The following is a 20,483-nucleotide window of genomic DNA, read 5'->3' on the forward strand; positions in this document are numbered from 1 at the left end:
GCCTAATTGGTTCATTGTTGGAATGGAAGTGGGTGGGGAGACAACATTATCGACTTCCTGGAGGAACCCGCCTGCCCCCTTGCCCCCCAGCATATGCATATTCTGGGGTTTAAGTAAAAATCCATTATTTAGTTAATAAGAGCATGTCATGTCCTTTAATGTACTGTAAATAATATCTATAGTATATTACAGATATTATACACATCTACTTGGGCCAGTGGCAACTGGCAAGTGATCTGTTGCTACCTACTGGAGGAAGGTGTAACTACACCCTTGCGACTAATACATTATGATACGATTTATTATCACGTAGCGCTACCTTAGTACCTGCAAGAACTAACTTGAATCTGACAGAAGTAATAATAAATAAAATGTTTCTGATAATTATCCAATTCCAATCATAATTTGCAAGTAAAAGACTTGCCTAAGGAGATTAGAAAGAAGATTTGAGACAAGCATGTTAAAGGTAAAGGCTATTAGACCTGTGAGTACTTCTCTGCCACTTCAGACTTACTCATGCAGTTCCTCTTTGGGTACCCTGACAGTCTTTCTCGAGATCAACTAAGACACAATCAGCGCCTTCTGACCTCGGTGCTTCTTCATCAACACCCTCAAGGCAAGTAATGCAAGTGTGGTGCTCTTTCTAGTCATGAAACCATACTTTTGCTCACAATTACTGACTTCTGTCCTGAGTCTAGCCTCCTGACCAGCTGCCTTAGCATTATTCATCCAATTTAGAGTATTATAATCAATATTGCTAGTCCATCACAATTGCCTCATATACTTTTCATTCTCTCTCATTTTCATCATTCGTCAGCTCCTCAAAGTATTTTATCAGAACATTACTAGCACCAGCCAACATTTCATTTTCTATCCTTAATCAGGCAAACCTGCTGCATGTCCTTAGCCTCTCTATCGCAGTTTAGCCAACCTAGGAAGATCTTACTCTCCTTTTTTCTGTCCAGCTTGGCATGCATACATGACATGCCACTTTATTGGCTTTTGTCACCTCCACCTTATTTCCCACCTACTTGTATTCTTGCCACCTCTGCTCAGTCCTCTCAGTGTCCCACTTCTTCTGAGCTTACTTCGCTGGTTCCAACGCCACGTCTCCTGCTCCCCTCTCCTATGACATACTCTCCATTTTGTCTCATGAGATTGATTGAAATGTTTATTTTTTTCCTCCATTTTTTTAAAGGGAGAACCTCACCTCTTTGACTGCTTTGCCTGTTGACACGCCATAAGCTGTTTGTGAATGCAGCTATAATGACACAAAAAAGTCTGACAATCAGGCTCTTTTCATACGCCACTATTGTCTCCCGTCAATGGGCCAATCTGCATTTGCAGCCTCTTCACTTTTACACATCTAAGTGCACCCTCAATGATGAAATGAGCTATTAATGTACGAGCACCCCCACCCTCCTTGATTGACACATGAAATTGACACTCTCTTTTCAATCCATCACTAATTACACACATATTTTCTCTTTTAATCGATCTGATTTTTGCGTCTAATTGCGTCAAATTGTCTTCTGCAGGATTTAAACGCACAGACAACAGTGTTTTTACAGTTATCAGTTTTAGGAGGAGCCGGAAATATAATGTGCAAAGTGAGCTGCGCAGTCCGTGCATTATTACTTGGAAGTGGGCAGCCTCCAAGAGCCAGAACATGGTGAGTCGCTTTGCTTTTAAAAGATTTGCATGCATAATAATTTACACCCAAAATAGAAATAATCTTAATCCTTGTGAGGCTGAAAAATTGGGCGCATTAATTTTAAAGCCTAAATAATATTCATCCCATTGAAGAACGTGCTGGAAATGTATTTAAATAGGGGAATCACAAATTAATAATATAGCCTAAAATCCCTAAAATGTAAGTGAAGTGATATTTAACACAGAAAGGGTGCACATTCCTGGAGCAATATCTTATAATAAAAAATATTTATATCGACACGGCTGTATAATGAAAAATTTATATGAATATTAAATTAAAATGAAAGAAAATAATATTTAAAAGCCGTAAATCAAGCGCTCATGATATTAAATAGCAAAACACTGGACATTTTGTTAGAGATAATTGAATAATAAGGTCTAAATTAATCCATTAGATATATGTAACAATACATAAAGCCTAAAATCAAGCTCTAAATGTATGTAAAACAGAAAATAGGCACGTTAATCCTAAAATCACATCTATTTTGGTAATATTTTTAGAAATTGTGTTTAGTAGAATATGTATGTCAATATCAAATAACATCTCGGAAAGTCGAAAACAATTGCGTGTAAAAAAAATTATATTTTATGTTATTGTTTTTTGTTAATTCTATTTATCAGGCGCCATTCATTTTATAGATATAAATATGAATAATTCATAGGAAGGCAGATGATTTGATGTTAATGTTTCAATTTGTAGTTTGAATATTTACAGAGTAATTCACAGTATATTTAAATGTTTGTGAAATTCAATTTATATATATACTTATATTTTTGTCATGCATTATAATTGATAATTTGTATATTTTTTTTAACTCTGATTGTATTTTTTATTTACATACATAACATACATCCGTATGTTTAGAAAATTCCATTCAACAAACTATGGCATGTTTTTATGTGGCACCTCTTATGTGGGAAACATTTACAATGACGTTTATTTTTATATACATTGGTGAACATTGATATATACATTTTATAAATTACATATTTTAGGTAATATTGTGCACTTCAGAGAAATTATTTATTTTATCCCATTAGTGATACATTTTTACAAATCTTTTAGATTTTTTACATTTTCTAATATATGTAAAACATGAACACACTAAGTACAAAAATAAAATACAGATTTACAGAAAATGTATTACTTATTTATACTTATACTGTATGCGTATATTTTTATAAAATAAATTTAATATTTAGAGAAAATAAAGTAGAATCAATCCTTTCATGCAGCATAAAATTGTACAATACACAACTATTACATACATTTTAAACGACACACGTTATGGGGTAACGTAAACGTACTTTGCACAGTCCAAGTCGGAGGTGAAGCAGAAAACTCGGGTGCGCAGCCCTCCACAGACCACCTGCCGCTGTTCTCCTGCAGCGACTGAGAAGCCTCAGCAGCGGCCGCAACTGTGCGCCAGCTGTGGCGTGGACATCCACGACAGATACCTGCTCAAGGTTCACACTCACAGAAACACACGGCATCTTTTATTCATTTCAAATTAGATGGATATTTATTTTTTAATTTGGGTATTGTGTTGCTCCCTAGAGGGTGGGTGTGCACGTATCCCACAGTTAACTAACAATTGTGTGTGTGTTTAAGGTGAATGAGCATCACTGGCATTTGGACTGCTTGGAGTGCTCCGTTTGCAGGACTTCACTGCGCCAGCAAAGTAGCTGCTATGTAAAGAACAAACAAGTCTACTGCAAGCTTGACTACTTCAGGTAAGACAAAAACAAACAAGTCTGAAGTTGGAATGGTTTGTATCAGCAATAAAATGTAGAAGGAAGAGGCAAATATATAACATATCACAATTTCGCAATTCTATTGTGAAAGCTTGGGAATTTGGGACTTGTGATAGTTCCCAACATGACTGGCGTGCCCAAATGCTTTTTTTTTTTTTTTATAAATCTAATCATTTGTAAGACATTTATTTTTTTGTGTCATTTTGTAAGGAAGGTTAATAATATAAAATATCAAGATACTGTCCATCAATCCATTGATAATCAGTTCTACTTCTCCAATGGTCGAAGGGGTGCTGGAGCCTATACCAGCTGTTTTACACAGGAAGGCAAGAGCCAGAATCGAACCCACGACCTCTGCACTGTGAGGCCATCGTGCTAACCAGTCGTCCATCGTGCCGGCCGCAAGATACTGTATACAGTAAAAATCCTAAAATAAGAAAAGAGCATGTGAAGAAAAACTGCCTTATAAGGTGTAATTAGTACTGCGTGTATTGTAAGTTGCCCTGCGATTGTCTGGCAACCAGTTCAGGGTGTACCCCGCCTACTGCCCGAAGATAGCTGGGATAGGCTCCAACACCCCCCGCGACCCTAGTGAGGACAAGCGGTACAGATAATGGATGGATGGATGGTAAGTGTGCGCCTTTAAGAAGTGTGGCTTCGGGAAGAACAGCAGGAGCTGTAGTTGGGTTGACCGGTCATTTTGCGGTGTGTGAGCCTCTGGGTGTGAGTAGCGGCCTACAGCAGCTCCTTGCAAGTTTTGCAACAGAAATTGTGGTTTTCCTTGCCACAAAGCAAAAAATTTAAATAAATAAATTAAAAATAAAATCCACCAAGCAACGAACGGCTCGTAACAGGGAAAACTCTTAAGTTGCGGCATTCATAAGTCAAGGTATCACAGTGTTGATTTAACAATGTTCCCATGTTGTGTAGCAGGTTTGGCACCCAGTGCACCCAGTGTGGGCGCCAGGTGTACGCCAGCGACTGGGTAAGACGGGCGCGAGGCAGTGTTTACCACCTGGCCTGCTTTGCCTGCTTCTCCTGCAAGCGGCAGCTGTCTACGGGCGAAGAGTTTGGCCTGGTAGAGGGCAGGGTACTTTGCCGCGCCCACTATGACGCCGTGCTGGATAACCTGCATAGGGCCGCTCAAAACGGTATGATTCAAAGAATTAGTTAGACATCTTAAAAAGCCGTGGCTCGTGCGAGAAGCCAACGTAGTAATCTGCAGCCCCACTCAGTGCTGCTTCTTGCCAACTCTAATACACCCCAACAGTTCTTGACGATCACAATCAAAATCTCTGTGTAAACGTTGCGAACGCATAGTGGCGAGCATAAGAAGCTAACGTAACAATCCACACCACAGGTGTCATACTGCATGTTTTTCATCTCTCCCGGGTGCAATACACCAGATTCAAATGAGCAGGATACTTACCAGGCTTCTTCAGAGCTTGCTGATGAGCTGATCATTTGAATCAGGTGTGTTGCAGGAGGGAGAGATTGAAGCATGCAGGAAAGCGGCCCACCAGGACTGGCGTTTAACACTGATGGTCTACACCAGAGGAAGGAAACTCCGGTTCCTGGAGAGCCATTTCCTGCCTGTTTTAGACCTCTCCCTACTCCAAACACACCTGATTCCAATAATCATTTCAGGCTTCTATAGAGCTTGTTGATGAAGCTTTGACTGAGGTGTGTTTCGAGTAGAGAGAGATCTAAAACAGGCAGGATATGGCTCTCCAGAAACTGGAGTTCCCTACCCCTGGTCAACACGTTCACTCATGCTCCGTGTTTGCCTGCAGGAACCGGTCTGACCCTGGAGGGGGCTCTGCCATCTGACAAGGACAGCCAGCCTAAACCTGCCAAGAGGGCACGGACTTCATTCACGATGGAGCAGCTACAGGTAGATGGCGCTATAGAACTGACCATACACATCAGGATAGATCTGATCTACAGGGGACTGAACCGATCAAAACTGGACAATTTTGCTCATCTTGGAAGACGTTTCGTCTGTCATCCGAGAAGGCTTGATCACTTCGTGCAACCAGGCTTTATTTGGAGCGCATTAGCCTCGAGCTACTGTTCTGGTTCAGGCAAGTCAAGTCCTACAGTAACCAAGCCATGTTGCACAAACGGATTAAGCCTGCTTGTATGAGAGGCAATACATTCGAAGACAGTCAGAACAGTCCGGTTGTGATTGATTCCAACCTCGTTACCGTAGTATGGGTGACGTTGTGGCGCAGGTGATGCAGAGCCAGTTTGCCAAGGACAACAACCCTGATGCGGTGACGCTGCAGAGGCTGGCAGAAATAACAGGACTGAGTCGGCGGGTCATACAGGTACGAACTGTTCGAACTCTAATTAAACAGACTTAAAAATAAGCATGGTTTGTTGCAGGTTTGGTTCCAGAATTGCCGTGCTCGCCACAAAAAACAACCTCCTCTTCCTGCCACCAGTGGATTTCCCCATCAAAGCTTCTCACTGGCCAGGATGTCCTCTGCCTCTTCCACCTCTCTGAAAGAAGACCACAGCCAGTTTTCCTCCTTCACTAGCCCAGACAGACAACTACTGGCCCGGCATGGATACCTGAACAGTAAGAGATTTGATTCAACTACCTTTACACCCCAATGTACTGAACATCTACCAATTTAATTAGTTACCTATCTATCAGTCCAACGTTCTAATTAAATACCTATTCACCTATCTATACATACTGTAAACTACAACCAACTAACCCATCCACCTGCTCATTAAAATACCTAAAACAGAGATGCATTTGCGTCATCTTTTTGTTGCAGGCCATCCCTTCTTGGGAGTTGCAGCTTCACCTGGACACTCGAGCCATCCTCTACCACAAATGCCCATCAGTCGCTGACATCCTGCATCCAATTTTTACTATTACCTACGTCCACCAGTCAAAGATTTGAAGAGTAGTGCCACTGATGCCAACGCTCCAGGGGAGAGATGCGCATATTGTAGTCCAATGTGTCGAAAGAAGCAGTAAGGTCCTAAAGAATGAGAAAAGGCTGGTCTCCAGTGTCCATATTGTAAAAGGGCAGATTTGGTGCTCTGGGTTGACTAAAAACCAGATTTAAAAACCTCAAGAACGCCTGGTGAAAATAATGAAAAAAAATACTTCAGTTCTTCGTGAAGTATTTTTCACATAAAAGGGAGTTAAGAAATAAGTCTAAAATGGTTAAAAAAGTAAGTAATACAGAAAATGAAATGTCTACTTTAGTGGACAGACTAAACATAGTTTTTGGATTGGTAATGAGCACATACGCTACATTAAATGTCTTCAGTTTTTGTGTCATTGTGACAAAATTGACTCAAAATAGCACTTAGTGTTTCCTAAAGGGTTGCTAGTACATTCTGATGTAAATTGATACTGAATAAAGAGGAGGCTGTCTTTAAAACTATGGTGTTGATGTGAAAGGTGCATTTGTTAAGTAGCTGCAAACATGCACAATACCACCACCAATTTTGGGCGATCTATAGGACTAATGGCCATTGATTTGACAATTTATTGGCATAAAGGAGCTACACTTGTCACACCGACTGACAGCAAAAAAGATGACGAAGATGCAGTGGAAGCAGATTCTATATCTTTTCTGTAATTCCATCAAAGTAGTCAGACTGACATCACTGTTTCAAACTTTGTGCTGTAATCAGTCACAATTCGTGCCACACTAACATCAGTACAAAAGCGGCCATCTTTCCAAGAGGCTGAACGCTGATCCTCTCCATGCAATTTCGGGCCACCTGCCAGCACTACACTCCACAAAGCAAATCAGCATTGAAGCGGAAAACTCAGAAAACCTGCGTTTAAGGCACTTTTGATAGTTCCTCAGGATCTTCCCTACATGTCCGCCGTTGTGATTGACAGCCTGGAGTGCTCGCACATGAAAGCGGAACCCTTGAGCTAATGAATAAACCCCTGATTGCACAGTAATCACATTCATTATATGTCAAATACAGTGAAATGTTCTTGTGTGCTGTCGACTGACTGTGAGTATTGTTACATTTTGTCTACCTGTGATCAGAGGCGGTGGGGGACACCCCTACCTTATGCTGCCTTTGATATGGTTCCTTTTATATTTGGATTTTCACAAACGCCAAACACGGTAAACATCTATACACTGACAAACAGCAAACAAACCTAAAGATATATTCTTCAAACATTCTCTGTTTTCTATAACCACCTAAAATGTGAGGCACAGGAAACAAAAGTTACCCAATTTTTTTTAAATTAAGTACAAATAATAGGATTCCGGTGATTTCTTTGGTGAAAACGCAGGCCTTGAAGAAAGTTGTTGAAAACTCCATACTGGCCCCCCTGCTAGTTTGAACCAGTGTGTGTACGTGTGCCCGTGTGTGTATGTGTGACGACATTGGCCCAATAGGGTCGTCCTCAGACGAACACAAGCTGTAAGAACAGGACATGATTACAGTCCCATTGTGTTATACCGCCATGTAGCTTATATTGAATGATATTGGCGAGAGGGGAGTGAGGTTCACCGTCTTCTAAACACTGATAAAGAGTGTCATTGTCCTCATGAGTTTGTGGTCGAAATGTTAATCATTGTGAGCATTGTTACATTCAACAGTATGCTATGCTTCTTGGAAGGATTATTTTTTATGAAGTAGTGTGTTGTATACATACATACATATTACTTTTTTGTATGCATAAATGATAATAGAGAACTAAGAAAGAAAAGAAATAGTATGAAATGTGTTTTGTGTACACAAGGGGACAATATTTGCACATTATAACGCTTACTACAGACCAGTAAATAAAGTTACATTTTCACTCGAGCGTCACCTCGATCATGCAACATTTCCTCATGAGGTGGCTGGAGGATTATTGTTTTTTAATTCTTTTTTTTCTTAGTTAATTAAATTGCAGAGAGTACCAGGCATCTAATAGAATTAAGGCAATAATGTTGAATTTGTCAAGGAAATACAATAAAGGCAACAACTAATGCATCTGTATATTTGATGATGAATGGGCACCTTTAAAGGCGAGATGGAAAGTGAAAATGTTTCAAGAGGGTTCAGTGAGTCATTTTTTTTTTGGGGGGGGGGGGGTAGTATTTAGTTGCTTTGACGACTGCAAGTTAATAGTAATAGTAGAACAAATGTGTGTGCATGGGATTCAGTATATAATGGAAGCGACTGTGAGTCACTGAAGTCAGGACAGTCAGTCATCGTCATACGATCTTCCCGGGAGACTCTACAAGAGTATCACACATTTTTCCACCCACTGATACTGTACTCTCACGCAAGTTTTACAAAAATATTTCGGACATCCCATTAACGCAAACATCTTTAAAAATTACTAAAACGGACATGCGTGTTTTTCACATGACAGTGAAAGATATGTCAATACATAATTTTATGAATTATATATATTTATATTTTTATTTTTTATTTGAAACATCTTCAAATACAAACTTTTATTTCCATCCATCCTTTACTCTAAGCCGCTTCTCTTTACAAGGCTCGAGGGCGTGCTGGAGCCTTTCCCAGCTGTCTTTGGGCAGGAGGCGGGGTACACCCTGAAGTGGCCAGCAGTTCATCAAATCTATTTCAAAATATATTTAATTTTTAAAAAAAAGTGCAGCACGAGAAAACAGTTATAATCATAATTTTGTTGTGTGGTTCATTGAAAAAAATAATTTTTGTTAAAACAAGCTGAATACGCAGCATGGTGACCGACTGGTTAGCATGATGGCCTCACAGTGCAGAGGTCGTGGGTTCAATTCCGGCCTTCCTGTGTGGAGTTTGCATGTTCTCCCCGTACCTGTGTGGGTTTTTTCCGGGACCTCCGGTTTCCTCCCACATTCCAAACACATGCATTGCAGGTTGATTGGACACTCTAAATTGTCCCTTGGTGTGAGTGCGAGAGCGGATGATTGTTCGTCTTTGTGTGCCCTGTGGCTGGCTGGCAACCAGTTCAGGGTGTACCCCGACTACTGCCCGAAAATAGCTGGGATAGGCTCCAGCGCCCCCCCGCGACCCTTGTGAGGAAAAGCGGAACAGATAATGGATAGATGGATGGAAAAGCTGAAGTCAAAACATCAGATTAAAATTAATGTAATTGTATAAAATAAAATAAAAATTGTGTCAACTATTACATTTTGTAGGTTTTATATGAATTATAATAGCTTGTTTGCCTCAGATGTAGCTAAATACAATCACTATAAATGCAGTAGACTATTTATAACTCTCGTGTGGCCAATTTTTGGGCTAGGTAAATATGCTTTGTGTTGAGGGATATCTTACAGGAAATGTAAGTCAATATGGCCTGAACATACAGTAGAAGAGTCAACATGGCTGAGTGTGAGTGTTTTGTGCACGCAAAACCTGCTTTCCACTTCAGGCCAGGAACGCCCTTTCATTTCTCAGGGGTCTTTGCTTTCTCCTCATTCTTTGGAGCCTTTGTTCCCGTCACCATGGCCCCGCTTCTCACATCCCCGTTTTGTGGGGCCATTGTTGTGCAAGTACAAATACCTTGCTAGCGTACTTTGGTTGATTTTTCAGGTAGGTTTACTCTACTTGAGTATTTACAGAATATTTTGACTTTTACGCCCTACGTTTGAAAACTGACATCTGTACTTTCTATTACTTATGCTAAGTTGAAAATATAAATCTTTTTTTATAAAAGGAAAACACTACAAATTCATTAAATTGAATCTAAAATATTTTCTTTTAATTGAGATTTAAATAAATTAAGTTACACATACGTTTTTAATTTCAAGTTCATAAAAACTTTCAATATGACTACAAAATATTTGATCATGCTAATACTAAAACAGATTGAACACTTGTCGAACAACACATTCATAAATTTAATATTATAGTACTTACGGTCATTTTTTGTTGTGTACAGACACCCATGTACAGCACTGTATATCCGTCCATCTGTCTTATACTGCCCCCGGTAGCCAAGTCAGTCAGCAGCACAATGTACATGGAAGTGAAAGACAAAGTGCGACAAAAACTCATTAATTCTACTATATTCTGAATAATAAATTATTATTACTGTATGCCTTTATGACATACAATATTATAGAGTGCTATTTTCAAAAATATATGTTTTGATTGTGTTTTGGGGGGGGCGAGGTTGGAACAGATTAATTGCATTTCCATTCATTTCAATGAAAAAATTGGATTTGCATCTATACTTATACTCAGAGTATTTTTGACATTGAGGATCAGATTAGAGACAAAGCACATTGCACATGTGCATCGTCTCCATCTCGAAATGCTTTCTGCGTATTTCAATCCAGTTTTTCAATCAACAATTTTCCTGCAGAACAATCAACTATTTTTGCAGTTTGTGTTTGGGTAGGCAACTTTTTCCTCCTCCAGGGTGTCACGTTGCCTCCTCCTCGTCGTCGTCCTCCTATTCCTCATAGTCTCCACCCTAAGGGACAGAGAGGCGATCCTGCGTAGCCACACTCACCTTGCACAGCCCCGGTTCCCACGAACAGGACGCTTTTGGAAAAACATCCAGCAGATCTGCAGCTCCAACAATCACGTAAGTCTAACAAATTGACAATAATAGGATTACAAGTAGACAGAAAACAGTAGCAGCACCAACGTTGTTTTTTTTTAGAGTAATACACTGTACAGACAGGGTTACAAGTTGGTTTACAATGGTTTGAAATTGCTTTTAAAAAAAATTTATATGTATTTATTTCAAATACGGTTTCTGGTCAGCGTTAGGGTTTAAAAATATGGTTTTAAACCAGGGTTGCAAAGTAAGGTTTGAAAATAAGAGTCAAGCTAGGTTTGGGTTTCAAAGTAAGGTTTTAATATAAGAGTTTAAGATTAGGTCAGGGTTTCAAAGTAGGGGTTCAAAGATAGGAATTAAAAATAGTGTTTCAAGCCAGGGTTAGGTTTTCAAACTAGATTTTCAAGGCAAGGTTAGGGTGTCAAAGTAAGGTTTTTTTTTTGTTAGGATTGCAAAATAGGGTTTCAAATTTAGGTTAAGGTTTTAAATTAGTGTTCTAAGCCAGGGTGGAGTTTCAAAACAGGGTCTCATGCCAGGGCGAGTTTCAAGTTAGGGTTTCAAGCCAGGGTTAGGATCTCAAAATAGGATTTTAAGTCATGGGACAGGTTTTAAATCCGGTTTCTAGTCTGGGTTGGAGTTTTTTGTTAGCGTTTTAAATCAAGCCAGTGTGAGGATTTCAAAGAAGGGTATTAAAATGAGATTTCAAGGTAAAAGTTAGGGTTTCATGAAACTTGGCTTAAGGTTTGAAAATAGGGTGTCAAGGCAGGCTTAGGCTTTGAGAATCGAGTTTGAAGCTAAGCGTTTTGACACAAATGCCACAGTATGACCCTGGCCTGTTTGTGTAGAAATCGCAGGAGGATGGCATCAACGCTGTCTATGCGCAGCTACTCTGTGCGCCAGCCGTCCTTCTCTAGCGTGTCGGTGAGAGACGGCCCGCGCTCCAAACCAGCCGCGTCCATGGCCAGCGCCCGATCGCTGTCGCGCTCCGTGTCGGTGGGAAATGGGCTCCACCTGCTGGGTGCCAGCCTGTCCCTCAACGGGCTGGGGGCGGGGGCCAGTGAGAAGGAAACCATGCGGGGACTGAACGACCGTCTGGCCAACTACTTGGACAAGGTGCGCTCTCTGGAGAAGTCCAACGCCGAGCTGGAGCTGAAGATCAAACAGCTGATGGCCGAGAGGCAGCCCAAGGGACACGACGTGGACAACATGATGGCTCAGGCGCATGCTATTGGGCAGGAGGTCAGGGCCTTGGAAGCTGCCTGTGCAAAAACATGACTACCCAACACCTGACTTCCCACAGTATACCCAATTAATTGCTTAAATACATAACTATCCACCCATCAATCTACCAAATGACTTACACATCCATCTAGCTTCCTATCCACCAACCAATCTATCAAACTACTTACTTGTCTGTCTACCTACCTGCTTATCAATGTAACTACCTACCCACCTATCATCTACCTAGCTACCTACCTACCCATGTGGTGTCCTTTTTGAAATACCTACGCCCCTATAAATCAATCTACCAAACAACTTAACCTTCTGTCTCGCTTCCTAACAGCCTATCTAGATCATATAAACTACCTGCCTACCAACACATGTATCTACCTATCGATTATAATTTTTGCTGAGACCGATGACAAACCTCCACCAAGGCAAAGTAATCCAAATTTACATCCGCATCAAATGGATTCATAAACACCTAAAATTATGCATAGTCCAGATTCTCAGAAAATATGCTGTATGTTCTTCATATTGTCAATGTGCTTGTCAAAGGTAACTAACCAATCTACCATGCGGATCCCTCAGGTGCGGAAGAGGACCCTGGAGAATGCTCGCATCATGCTGGAAATCGACAATGCCAAGCTGGCGGCCGACGACTTCAGGGTCAAGTGAGACACGCACTGAGAGACAAACACACACAGTATTCGTCTTCACATGGAAGCGCAAGACTGCCAAGCGATGTGATTTAATGACTTTTCCACCAGTGTGCGAAATGACAGTGGCGGAGTGCATCCATTTGAAACATTCCATTCTGTATACACCCTTTCGCAACTCCCATAGCTGCCTATCGGGTTAAGACTTCAACTCCCATGATACCCTGCAACACACACACAAACATATCAAAGGGCAGAGTCCTGAAATCCTACTGAAAGTTAGCCATTTTGATAAACAGCGTATTTAAAGGAATTCCAGGGGTCGCACCTTAAGGAAGTAATGTGGCTATAGCATGGGCATGAGGATTTAAAAAAAAATTTAAGAAAATAAAACAAAAAATGTATGGTTAAATTGCTATATTTCTGAACAAAGAATCTAAAAATCTATTAACCAATAAACCGTCCAAATTATGTCCTGGGTTTAACTAATTAATAACCAAAACAGGTATAAATTGAGACGATATAGTAACACCAAAGCTGGTACTTGTATTTAATGGGCTTTGCCAACACCAAATCTTGCAGTATCACACTCCTCCAGCAGATCAAGAAAATTTGTTCAGATTTAGAAATCTGATATTTTAGAAGATGGTACATTGCAAGAGAAAAATACCATCCACTGTGATATACACTGTAATTGACTATTTGGTATAGATACAAACAATGGTATCTGCGTTGATATGAATAACAGGTACTGGGGTAATTTTTGGCATCGATACTGGTCCAACAAAATCAAATATTTCTGATATTGATTGACATCTGATATTTCTGTCGGTGCAGGTGGGAGGCTGAGGCCGCCTTGTGTCAGTCGGTAGAGCGCGACTGCCAGGCCCTGAGGCGAGCCAAGTCCGACCATGACCAGATCATCTCCACGCTGAGAGGGGACCTGGAAAGCCTCAAGGAGGAACTCTACTTCCTCAAGAAGAACCACGACGAGGTGAGGCTTTGGGATTGTGGAGAATTTGCCTCAATCTCCCAGCACGTCTCCATGAATGATACTTTAACACTGTTTACTGCATCAAGTATTTAATAATGATGAGAATATCAATGTAATTATTATCAAATAACTCCCTACATTTTTAACATTTTAAAATGTACACACAAATTAGAATTTGGTTCTGAAAGCTAGAACACATTAATGGCATTACAATTCATTTCAATGGGAAGGATGATTTGAGTGTTCTGAGTTATTATGATTACTAAATGCATTAAACTCTAATCTCAGGGTGTAATTGTCTCCTTTCGGTCATTAGCATCCATAAGGTACATTAGAATGACTTTGCAAACTATAGTTCGCCAGGAGGATGTCCAATAAGTACAAAGGAAAATGTGGGCTATGGTGATAGTGGTTGTAAAAGTCTCCCCTTGTGTTTGTTTTTGCTATAAGAGACACAGACGGAACCAACCTGCAGTGTTTGGACAGTGGCACAGCCTTAAAAATACCAAGTCTATACAGCCACACCTTTGAGTAGTGCAAGAATAACCGCCTGGGGGCCAATCAACGTGTATTCTTTTAGGCCACAGAAAAAAGTGGCAAATAGGCAAGGGTTCACTGTTTATGAGAAAGAAGTTGTTTGTGCCACAGACCGTAAAGACATGCAGTATTTTGGCATAGAAACAAAAAATTACAAATGGTAAAAAATACAACTCACCATTCTGCTGAATGCAGTTTCATTGCACCACCTCTCTGTCCTGATGCATCGCTTCAACATAGAGTGCTTCCTTTCCCATTGAGACAGGATTTGGCACAAATGTTTTTCACAAGTAATGGAGGATTGTTTCCAAACAAAAATTGCAAATCAGGATTACTGCATGTTGTGTAAAATGCCTGTTCAGAATTGGCTGTTAGCGTGGATCACGGTCAATATAAAATATCCAATGGATGTTATTTCCTCTTTTTATTCAGGAGAAGAGCTCCCTGAAGGCGCGCCTGGCTAACGAGCAGGTCAACGTGGAGGTGGACGCTGCTCAGGGTCCCGATTTAGGTGCCATCATGGCCGAGCTGAGGGTCCAGTATGAGGGCATCGCACGAAAGAACAAGGAGGAGGCAGAGGCCTGGTACCTCAAGAAGGTCAGACGGCTTTCAGTAAATTATTTTCTTCTACAGTGTTGCCTCGCTTCATTGGAAATTTTTCAAGTGATTATTTTTATTTTCTATTGTAGGGAGAAGTGATGAGCAATGATGAAAAATAATCAAATTGTATATTCTTCCCCAATATTGCTTTTTTTTTTTTTAACAAACACAATCAATAAATTAATTGGTATCACACTACCAGATTCATAATACATAAATGTTGGTCTCATAGGTTAGGCCCACACTAAAATAAAGGCAAATAACCAATATGAAAATGTATCTAGGGACTTCAATTTGAGTTGGACGGAGCCCCAGAAGTGACATGGAAAAAGAATTATGTTTCTCATCCTAACGAGAAACTTTCTCATCCTAATGATGAACATTCTCATCCAAAACAGAAACGTTCTCGTTTAGACGAGAAAACTTTCTTGTCCTGACGAGAAACTTTCTCTAAATAGACACGTTTTTAAATATACTTTATATACATAAACATTATATTTAAAAAAGCCTACTGACCGCTGCAGTGTGTGTGTGTGCACGTGCGTGTGCATGTGTGTATGTAGCTGGACGCTGTGCAGTCTGAGGTGAAGGAGAGCAACGAGGCACTCCGCTGTGCCCAAAGCGAGCTGAGCGAGAGGCGCCGTTTCTTGCAGGCGCTTGAGGTTGAGCTGGACAGTCTTCGCAAGCAGGTAACCACAAGTATAAAGTTTTACAAGTTTTACATTCATTGCGCTATAATAAATCATTGTGACATTTTAGTTACTACAATAATACAATACAACTTTATTTGTGTAACACATTTCAGAACAGTTGCGGCTGTTACAAACCAAAGGCATATGGTGACAAGCACCTTAAAAACAATTTGAGTACTGTGGAGTTCCATGGAGACCGGCGAGGATTAGTGTTTGCTCAGCACACACGCGGATCATATTAATCACAATGATGATATTGTTGTGTTGGCAGTTGGTGCCTTATCTGTTGACTGAGATCTCCCTAGTGAACATTCACAGTGACTCATCGGGCTTTGTTTGTGCTAAGTACAAGTCTGGCGCGAGGGGCCATCTAAAAGAACTAGACTAAGTTTGGTCATTTTGCAAACCTGTGAAAGCTGGTGCAGTGTGGTGCATTTAAAAATAGAGCGGTTTTGCGCCGCTGTGGGTGAACACAGATAACGTGATTCGCTGACAATCAAAGCAGGCGGATAAAGACTGATTTGCTTGAGGCCTGTGGCAGGTTGAAGTGCACAAATCACATTTATGAGGAACTGCAAAACGGACCTTAACGGAACAATGACATAAGATGGCTAAGGAGATCGTGGATCAGTAAATTGGGCTCTGGGAGACCCTCTTTCATGAGAATCATAGCTCATGAAAGTGGTTTGTTGGCGTTAAAAAAAGTAACTAACAAATATAGTACTTTATGTAAATAGAGATCATGACGTCCTTGAAGCATGGTGTTGGTGCTTTTTGATCCTCTCCGTTATAAGTGCTTTGCCCCCATCTTGTGGCAACAATATGCAATTGTAAACCTCTTTTGGAGGTTATCAATTATTCACAACCAGGCCTGATTCTTATCCTATGAGAGGAGAAGGAGATCACTGGCTGCTAATACAGAGTATTACCTGGTTTGTGCGTTTCCCAGGTGGGCGTGCTGGAGGGCAACCTGGTGGAGACGGGCCAGAAGTACTCGGTGGAGATGGATGGCCTGCAGGCGACACTGGCGCAGCTGGAGGATGAGCTGTCGCAGCTACGCCTGGACATGCAGCGCCACAAGACCGACTATGAGCAGCTGCTGCGCATCAAGCAGAACCTGGAGATGGAAATCGCCACCTACAGGAAGCTGCTGGAGGGAGAGGAGATGTAAGGACGCATTCAAATTGTAGTGGTGTGAGGGAGATGGAAAAACAAAAACTGATTCTGACGGTGCTTCTTGTCCTGCAGGGTGAAAGAAATAGCCCCACCTCCTAAAAGTAAGTCCCAAAATTGAATTGATTAAAAAACTGGATATTAAATTGCTGTATGTAAATGTACATTCAGTATACATATTTATTTTTATTATAATACATTTACATTTTTTGACTTCATCCAGTTTAAATTAAATAAAACAACCATACCTCTAACGTTTGTTATATGCAGTATATTCCATTACTTTTGTTAGTCAGAGAAATATTTAATGCTCTCCTTTTCTTTTTAATCACATTTTGATTTTAATACTTCTAATTTATATAAATGTTCTTTTTATCCTGTACTTCAATGCATTTTATTTGTAATATACACACTACATATCTTATATACACATAGGAATGTTTTATACTTTTTATGCATTAAATTAGTGAATATCCTTAAAAATATACATAGTGTATTTTTTTACATGAATACATTTTAAAGGCTTCTTAATAATTTCATATGCCGATCTGTTCCTTATTTTAATAATTTTTTACCATTAGTTTAATAGATGTGAATATTTCTGCAGATTTTGTTATTACTTGAAAATCTACATGTTTTTAATAACATTTTATTTGAATTATCCATCCATCCATTATCTGTACTGCTACTCCTCACTAGGGTCGCGGGGTATTTTTAATTATTTTATTACAATTTTAATAACTGTATTTTGGATTCAAAGGAGAACATACTATACTTAAATACATTTTAATTTCAACGACCGTATTTTACATGTATATTTTACATTATGTAAACTAAGATTAAGATTTTTAAGAGATTTTAATTGTAAAAACTTTACACATGCAACAAAGATGTGGGGATCTGGAACAGATTCCTTTCAATGCAGAATATGTATTTATTATATACAAGTAAACTGAGTTACGAGCTTGGTTGCAGAACGAATAAAACGAAAAAAATAATGTATGTTGTTTTGCCCCCTCAGAAGACCCTGACGTGCGCACCAGGAAGATCGTCAAGGTGGTCACTCAGACGATGATAAACGGCAAAGTGGTGGACGAGTCCAGCGAGGTGGAGCAGATTGAGGAGCGTAAAAAATGAGCTAATGTGGACACGACACTTTCCTAAAAAGCGCCTGCTGGTCCATGGATGAAGCCTCAAGAACACCTTATTTGTTGTTCATGTAACTTTCCCAAAGAGCTTGTGCCTTGCACTGGCATTCGAGGAAAACTGCAATTAAATATAATTTGAATTAAAATAAAATAGTTAAAGGGACACTTCATTGAAGTTAACATTGGCATTTAAAATAGGTTTGCATGTAAAAATTACATCACTACTAAAATTCTCCTCCTTAAAATACTCTATGGTGACTTAAGTTTTTGTTGTGATTACATTTACGACAAATTGGCACACCCTCTTTTGGAGCTTGGCTTGTTATTTACCACACAATCAAAAACACTTTGCTGATTGATTCTCCACTTACACAGGCTGAAGGGGAAAAGAGCAAGAATGTGCACATAAACCGCGACAGGTTATATTATTTGGGCCCTCACCGTGTTCAGCAAAGAAGCTGTGTGTCGCGTCCTAACAGCATAATCTATGTACCTCGGCTCTCTTCCTCATTTCCTCACTCACATATAAATAGGCCACGGAGAGGTTAATCCTTTTCATATGTTTAAGTGGTCATAGGTAGGGATATCCAATAGATATCCAATGTTTAGGCTTTGTTCATGTCTACATTATGAACATTTAAAAATGCAGGGTTGTTTTCCAAACCCATTCGCTGCATAGCTGTGGATTATGAGAAGATTGCGTTCATTTTATCCAAGTTGTGTTAATTATTTTTACCCAGTAGATAAGAATGAAGGCTAGATGTGGGCAGGTAGAGGAGGTGAATTTGTAATTTTGGTCATTTTTGCATCCAGTCGACCTGCATACTCACAGTTCGGAATCCACAGATGTGCATATTCATGGATGAACACAAAAACGTTTAAGTAAAAATATATTGACATTTAAAAAAATATATATATATTGTGCACGCACTTACACCCGACAATGACGCCTTCTAAAATGACCACGCCAACGGACTATTCGATGATGAGATTTATTTTTGGGGCGTTAGCATAGCTAACTAGCTAATAGCCCTAGATGAGAATGAAGGCGCTGAAGTTCTTACATATTTGGTAAAGGGAGACTCATGCTCAAAATGTGGCATCATTTTAACCACATCCAAGAATAAAATCAGAAAAACTGAAACAGTGAAAACAGTTTAACACTACACCACCACAGTATAAATTCTAACGCTTTGCATGTCCTATTTCTTGTTTTCGGCAATTATCTTCAAACATGTTTATTGTATTAAGAAGCATCACTTGATTCACTTCACAGGGTCTTTAAGAGAATTGTTTCAAGTTTTCAGTTCTGTGGTCAATGATTTGTGTATTGTGCTAGCCTAAAAACCACCATCATCTTTTGATGTAGACTGGATGAGCCAGTGTTGGCTTTAAAAAAACATACAAAATGTAACAATTTTTCATTTGTCAGTGACTTTTTTTGTTGTCATGCTCAAGTATATGTATATCTACTCATTTAGTAGGCGAGTTTATCAAAATGTTAACTGTTAATCATTTTTAAAATGATTATTATTTCATAACACTAATACGTACCAGGTTTTTATTTCTAATTAGATACACATTTATTGCCACCTGGTGGACAGTATAGATTCATAGCCAATATTATAGTAAAGATTATATTGAATAATGTTACTTAAAATACGTATATCCCAAATAATTAGCATGCTAACATTTTTTACATGCTAACTAGCTTTCAAATACGTATTTTGGCATATAATGCTCTCAGTTTGATGAATTGAGGATTAGTTTTATAATTTCAAAAGATGTACAGGATTATATTTTCTTACATTTCAGATCTGGATCATGTAAATAGCAGGGGCGGGCCGTGCATTTGACACCTTGGCCTTCAGTGAAGTCTAACTTAGTCCGACTTGAATACATAAATCTCTTAATACCATCATTTATGATACCATGGCTGGAGATATAATAGACACACACTTACACGTTAGACGACCTAGCTTCTCTTGGAATGTCCGTCTTGAAAATGGCCTCGCAAGTGTATCTGTAATTGAATTCACACTTCTCCCTCATTGTGGTTTGAAAAAAAATACAAGAATATATTTTAGATTTTCGAAGAGTCGCCAGTTACGACTTTCAGGTGTGTTGATTACGCATAGCGCTGACCCATCTCAAGTGAGTACCCAATCAATGTAACGCCCCCTCCTCGCTCACGCAGCACAGATGCCCGCACGATTGTATCTGAAGGCCTCGGACGAGTAGTGGCTGCTCCTGGTATTATGGAATCAGCCTGGCAACACGAGCTAGCTGAATTGTGATTGGATAAAAACTCTCACCTAAAAATAAAACTCTAGGTTATAATATGACATCAATGTGAGGAATAAGATCATGATTTTATGATTATGCTAGGCCAACAGAAAAGCCTTGAGCGCCCACCACTGTGTAATAGTTAATGTGCCAGAAACGTAACAGACATCGGTCTGTGGTACAGGCGTGAATTAT

General features: G+C 39.7%; 2 protein-coding genes across 3 annotated transcripts; both read left to right on the forward strand.

The window, feature by feature from the left end:
- The first annotated feature begins 516 nt into the window (after window positions 1-516).
- lhx6b (LIM homeobox 6b) lies at window positions 517-6,585 on the forward strand. Its single transcript, XM_088304669.1, has 9 exons — window positions 517-616; window positions 1,539-1,672; window positions 3,031-3,180; window positions 3,326-3,447; window positions 4,399-4,619; window positions 5,262-5,362; window positions 5,703-5,798; window positions 5,857-6,052; window positions 6,258-6,585. Exons 1-9 carry the CDS (start codon window positions 517-519, stop codon window positions 6,332-6,334), a joined length of 1,197 nt encoding a protein of 398 aa, XP_088160795.1. The 3' UTR covers window positions 6,335-6,585.
- Window positions 6,586-10,898: 4,313 nt separating this feature from the next.
- krt1-c5 (keratin, type 1, gene c5) lies at window positions 10,899-19,377 on the forward strand. 2 transcript variants are annotated; one of them, XM_088293904.1, is made up of 9 exons: window positions 10,899-11,002; window positions 11,824-12,217; window positions 12,791-12,873; window positions 13,696-13,852; window positions 14,822-14,986; window positions 15,553-15,678; window positions 16,631-16,848; window positions 16,930-16,958; window positions 17,876-19,377. In XM_088293904.1, exons 2-9 carry the CDS (start codon window positions 11,837-11,839, stop codon window positions 17,989-17,991), a joined length of 1,275 nt encoding a protein of 424 aa, XP_088150030.1. In that variant the 5' UTR covers window positions 10,899-11,002; window positions 11,824-11,836; the 3' UTR covers window positions 17,992-19,377. The 2 variants fall into 2 exon arrangements, with proteins under 2 accessions (XP_088150030.1, XP_088150039.1); XM_088293913.1 differs by having other exon boundaries at window positions 17,879-19,377.
- Window positions 19,378-20,483: the final 1,106 nt, after the last annotated feature.

Source organism: Idiotropiscis lumnitzeri, chromosome 1 (genome assembly GCF_059441095.1).
Source record: "Idiotropiscis lumnitzeri isolate Australia: NSW breed Sydney's pygmy pipehorse chromosome 1, RoL_Ilum_1.0, whole genome shotgun sequence".
NCBI classification, from domain to species: Eukaryota; Metazoa; Chordata; class Actinopteri; order Syngnathiformes; family Syngnathidae; genus Idiotropiscis; species Idiotropiscis lumnitzeri.